The sequence below is a fragment of the Eschrichtius robustus genome, chromosome 15 (genome assembly GCF_028021215.1).
Source record: "Eschrichtius robustus isolate mEscRob2 chromosome 15, mEscRob2.pri, whole genome shotgun sequence".
Lineage (NCBI taxonomy): Eukaryota > Metazoa > Chordata > Mammalia > Artiodactyla > Eschrichtiidae > Eschrichtius > Eschrichtius robustus.
Window position 1 is genome coordinate 80,582,470 of NC_090838.1, and position 4,125 is coordinate 80,586,594.

At 54.4% G+C, this 4,125-nt stretch overlaps 1 protein-coding gene across 1 annotated transcript; it reads left to right on the plus strand.

Moving 5' to 3' along the window:
• Positions 1-2,504: 2,504 nt before the first annotated feature.
• TMSB10 (thymosin beta 10) lies at positions 2,505-3,527 on the plus strand. The gene is made up of 3 exons (XM_068564296.1): positions 2,505-2,610; positions 2,857-2,964; positions 3,245-3,527. The coding sequence occupies exons 2-3, from the start codon at positions 2,865-2,867 to the stop codon at positions 3,271-3,273; spliced, it is 129 nt and encodes a 42-aa protein (XP_068420397.1). The 5' UTR covers positions 2,505-2,610; positions 2,857-2,864; the 3' UTR covers positions 3,274-3,527.
• Positions 3,528-4,125: the final 598 nt, after the last annotated feature.

A 4,125-nucleotide genomic window follows, 5' to 3' on the forward strand; every position in this document is an offset into this window, starting at 1 on the left:
GTTTGACCATTCTTAAGCAACAAATGCCTGAGAGGATCCCTGCTTCCTTAGAGATGGGCCACAGAAGTGCACTGAGTGAGAATAAAGAATGTCTGCAAGTCTACTTAGAGCTCCTTAGTTTGGAAATCCTGCAGGCTTGATATGTTTGAAACATGTGTCTCTACAACTGTATCGAGAAGACATAGATTCCCTTGTTTCCCAAATAAAAGGAAGTTGGAATTGGACTTCACCAAGGGTCCAAATTAGGACAACTTCACAGGCCATAGGTGGGACCCAGGAAGGTAATACCTAAATAACACTTGGCATTGCATCTGAAGAGGAATCCAGTGCCATTGAGACCCTCCAAAGAGTCGACGTCTCTGGATGTCTGGATATTTTCATGGTCAAGTTTGGCAGATCCTTCAATCGTGTATGGCAGAGATTGCTCCAAGACCCTCCACCCCTGCTCTTACTCCTGGGCACACAGCTTGACTACATTTCCCAGCCTCCCTTGCAGTTAGGTGAGATCATGTGACTGAGTCAGGCCAAAGAGATGAGGGCAGAACTCATGGAGACTACTTCCAACCTGGTCCATAAAAACTCTAGTGCAGTCCTCTGTCTTCTCTTTTCCCTTCCACTGGCTAGATGGAGTAAACATCCAGGACCTAGAGGAGGGCAGAGGGATGAGAGAGAAGGGGCCTGGGTGCATGAGTCACTACATGGAGGAAAGCTGCCTGAACAGAAACAGCATAAAATGTTGCTGCATGAATGGAGAATAAACCTCCTTTGGAGGTTGTTTGTTACGATTGTTTGCCTGACTGTGAAGTTGGATTTTTATTTAAGAAATGTTCATTCGCCTCCCTCTCCCACCATGGGTGGAATATAATACTTCTCCATTCCATTGATGGTGGGTTTGGCCTATGGGATGTTAACAGACAAGAGGTGACATGACATGCTTTTACACACACTTCAACACTTCTGCACTCTCTTATGCAACAGCCGTCTTGCTGTTTTCCCATCACCTTGAGAAGAACAAGCTCCAGCTAGATCCTGGGCCAGAGCATGAGACAGCTGTGGAGCAGACCTAGATCCAGTGAGCCTAGCTAGCTCAGCTAGCTCAACCCAGCAGCTCCTGCCTGCAGACGAGTGAGTGAGAATAAGTGACTACTGTTTCAAGCTACTGAGTTTTGTGACAGTTTGTTACACAGCATACTGTGGCAATAGTTGGCTGATACACTAATGAAGTGTGTGTGCCACTCTCATGGGGCTGCCATGTTAAGCTTCCACTTGATGCCTGCTCTTTACCTCATTTAAGTTTTATGCCAAAACTCTTTTACATATGAAGAGGTACAAGAAAAGACTTGCCCAAGGTCACATAAGGAGTTTGGTATATCAAATTCATAAGCCCAAATTTATTTCCTTCTGTTCCAAACGCACTGAGGGAATGTGAAAAAAAGCGGTTAAAATCAGGAAGGGATGGGACAGAACTTAGGATGTTTCCATCAAATGCCACTTCAAAAGTGCTTGGTAATACTCCTTGACATTTGGAAACTTCAGGACAAATAAAACAATGACCAGCTTCACCTCCTGGGTTGTTCATTTGTGGAACTAAAGATGTTGCACGGGATGAAGATACAACTCTTCTAAGAAAGATTTGAATAGTTGCAGTACACCATTCCCATAATGGGTTAAAAAGGGAAACAAGAACCTTTGTGGGGACACCTTCAAGGTTAACTCAAGGAGGAAAATGGAACCTGGGGACACAGCATCCCCAGGAGCCCTGTGAGAGAAAGAACACCGCAAGGCCCTGGGGCCTGCCTGCTCTCACCACCGCCTTTCAGACCATGCTTGCATCAAACATCTAAGGGAGCACCAGCCACGGGTCCGGCAGGAGCTGCCCAGCTCAGGGAAGGGAAACAACCGGCCCCCAACCTGAGCAAGGAGCAGTGGAAACCTATCTGCAACCCTCACCCCCACCCCGGCTTTTCATCTCTAGGACCCTTGGCTCGGATTCTTTTAGTGTGAGACCCCGCAGGGGTTCACCTCCCCGAGGAGAGGAAAAGGGCGTGGGGGGGTTTCCGGTGTGCTAAAGGCGAAAGACGTGGGGACTGCCCAGGGGTGGGGTGTCTCCTGCGAGCCGGGACTGCTGCAAAGCGCGCCAGCACGCCAGCACACCCATACTCACAACGACACGCTACACACCCACATCCACACCCAACCATACACCCCTCCCCCGCTGGCCCCCCACGCCCCTCCTGCGGGTGAGCAGCAGACTGCCGGAGACGCGAGTGCAGCACCCTAGAAAACTGAGGGCCTGGCGCCCACCCTGGCCGCGCCTGCACCCTCCACGCTGGGGACCCGGAGAGCTGTGGGCACTGGGCGCAGAGGCCCCGCGCGCGGGAAGAGCCGCGCCCAACCCGGCGGGCAGCCAGGCGGAGGGCACGGCGGGAAAGCTAGCCGCCCGCCCTGGCCCCGCCCCCCCAGCCGCCGGTGCCGCCCCCGCTGCGGCGGGCGAGGGGCGGGGCGGGGCGCGGCATATATAAGGCGAGGGGCGGGCGCCGCTCTTTTGTCTCTTGCTGCAGCGACGCAAGTCAGAGCACCGGAGCCGCGGGCTTGGAGCGGAACTTTTCGGTGAGCGGCGCGCTGGGGCGGAGGCCCCATCCGGGTGGGGTCGGAGCGGCCCTTCCCCGACGGGACGCCCGGACCGGCCGGCCACGCCCTGGGGCTGTGGAGAGGGTGCGGGACGCGCCCAGATCCTCGGCCTCCGGGCTGCCGGGAACGCCCCGGCCGGAGTGCCACGTCGAGGGGCGGCGGCGGGGAGCGCGGAGGGGGCCGCTGGCCCCGGCTCCGGGCCAACCGCCTTGGCTTGCCCGCTAGGGTTGAAAATGGCAGACAAGCCGGACATGGGGGAAATCGCCAGCTTCGATAAGGCCAAGCTGAAGAAGACGGAGACGCAGGAGAAGAACACCCTGCCGACCAAAGAGAGTGAGTCCGCCCCCGCCTCCGGGTCCTCGAGCTCCCAGCCCAGCCCAGTCCCACCCCGCCCTTCCCCTAAACCGAGCCCCGCACCCCATCCGGCGGATGCCTCCCGTCGGGCAGCCCCAGCCCCCCTTTCTGTTGCACAAGGCGCCTGTCCCCAGCCCCAAGCCTCTTTCTTAATCCCCAGACCTCGTGGGTGCCTCGCCCAGCCCAGGTTTGTAAGCGCCTCGGTTGGCGGGTTGCAAGGGGTTCCCATCCCCCAGTGCCCGCTTCCTGCCCTCCACAGCCATTGAGCAGGAGAAGCAAGCGAAGTGAAATTTCCTGAGAACCCGGAGTATTCTCCACCCCATCATCTTGGAGACCCTAGTCGTGATGTGGAGGAAGAGCCACCTGCAAGATGGACACGAGCGACAAGCTGCACTGTGAACCCGGGCACTCCGTGCCGATGCCACCGGCCTGTGGGTCTCTGAAGGGACCCTCCAATCGGACTGCCAAATTCTCCGGTTTGCCCTGGGCTATTATAGAAAATTATTTGTATGATTAATGAAAATAAAACACACCTCGTGGCATGGCTGGCGTGGTCTGAGTCTGTTAGTTGAGTATGCGTGGGTAGTGCCACTGCAGCAGAGCTCCAGCCACCGGAGTCGGAGTTCCTGCCGCAGAGCGGGGGAGGGGGTCGCAGGATGGGCTGGCTTGCAGGGACCATCTCTTATTTTGAGTTTCCCTGCTTCTGTGTAAGATTTTACGGGTTATTAGCCGCTTCCTCTTGCAATCCATGCAAAATTTAACCCCACTCTTCATTCCTGGAAGCTGTTTTGGAAAATGCTTTTTTAAAAGAACAGAATTTGTTTTTTGTTTTTTTCAGAATTTGTTTTTGATAAGCTTTTACAGTCTCACCGTTTTCTCTGGCCTCCTCATAGTTCTGATTAACACCAGGAGAGAACAGTGATTTAAAGTCTGAGAAGAAAGGGGGAAATGACTGAATCTGGAATGTTGGAAATTGGGCGAGGTCACAAAGTCCCCGAGAGGCTTTCTCTTGGAGCTTGAAAAAGGAGGCATTGGAACAAAAACAAAGGCGAGATCCAAGGAAAGAAGAACATCAGAACTGGAGGAACCAACACCAGAACTAGAGAAGCTGTGGGGGACAGCCTAGCTTTTTGTCTTTTA

Bases quoted from the DNA above. Each gene is read 5' to 3' on its own strand.
- TMSB10 (XM_068564296.1), top strand. From the start codon at position 2,865: ATGGCAGACAAGCCGGACATGGGGGAAATCGCCAGCTTCGATAAGGCC. The intron at 2,965-3,244 runs GTGAGTCCGCCC...TGCCCTCCACAG, and splicing joins CACCCTGCCGACCAAAGAGA to CCATTGAGCAGGAGAAGCAA.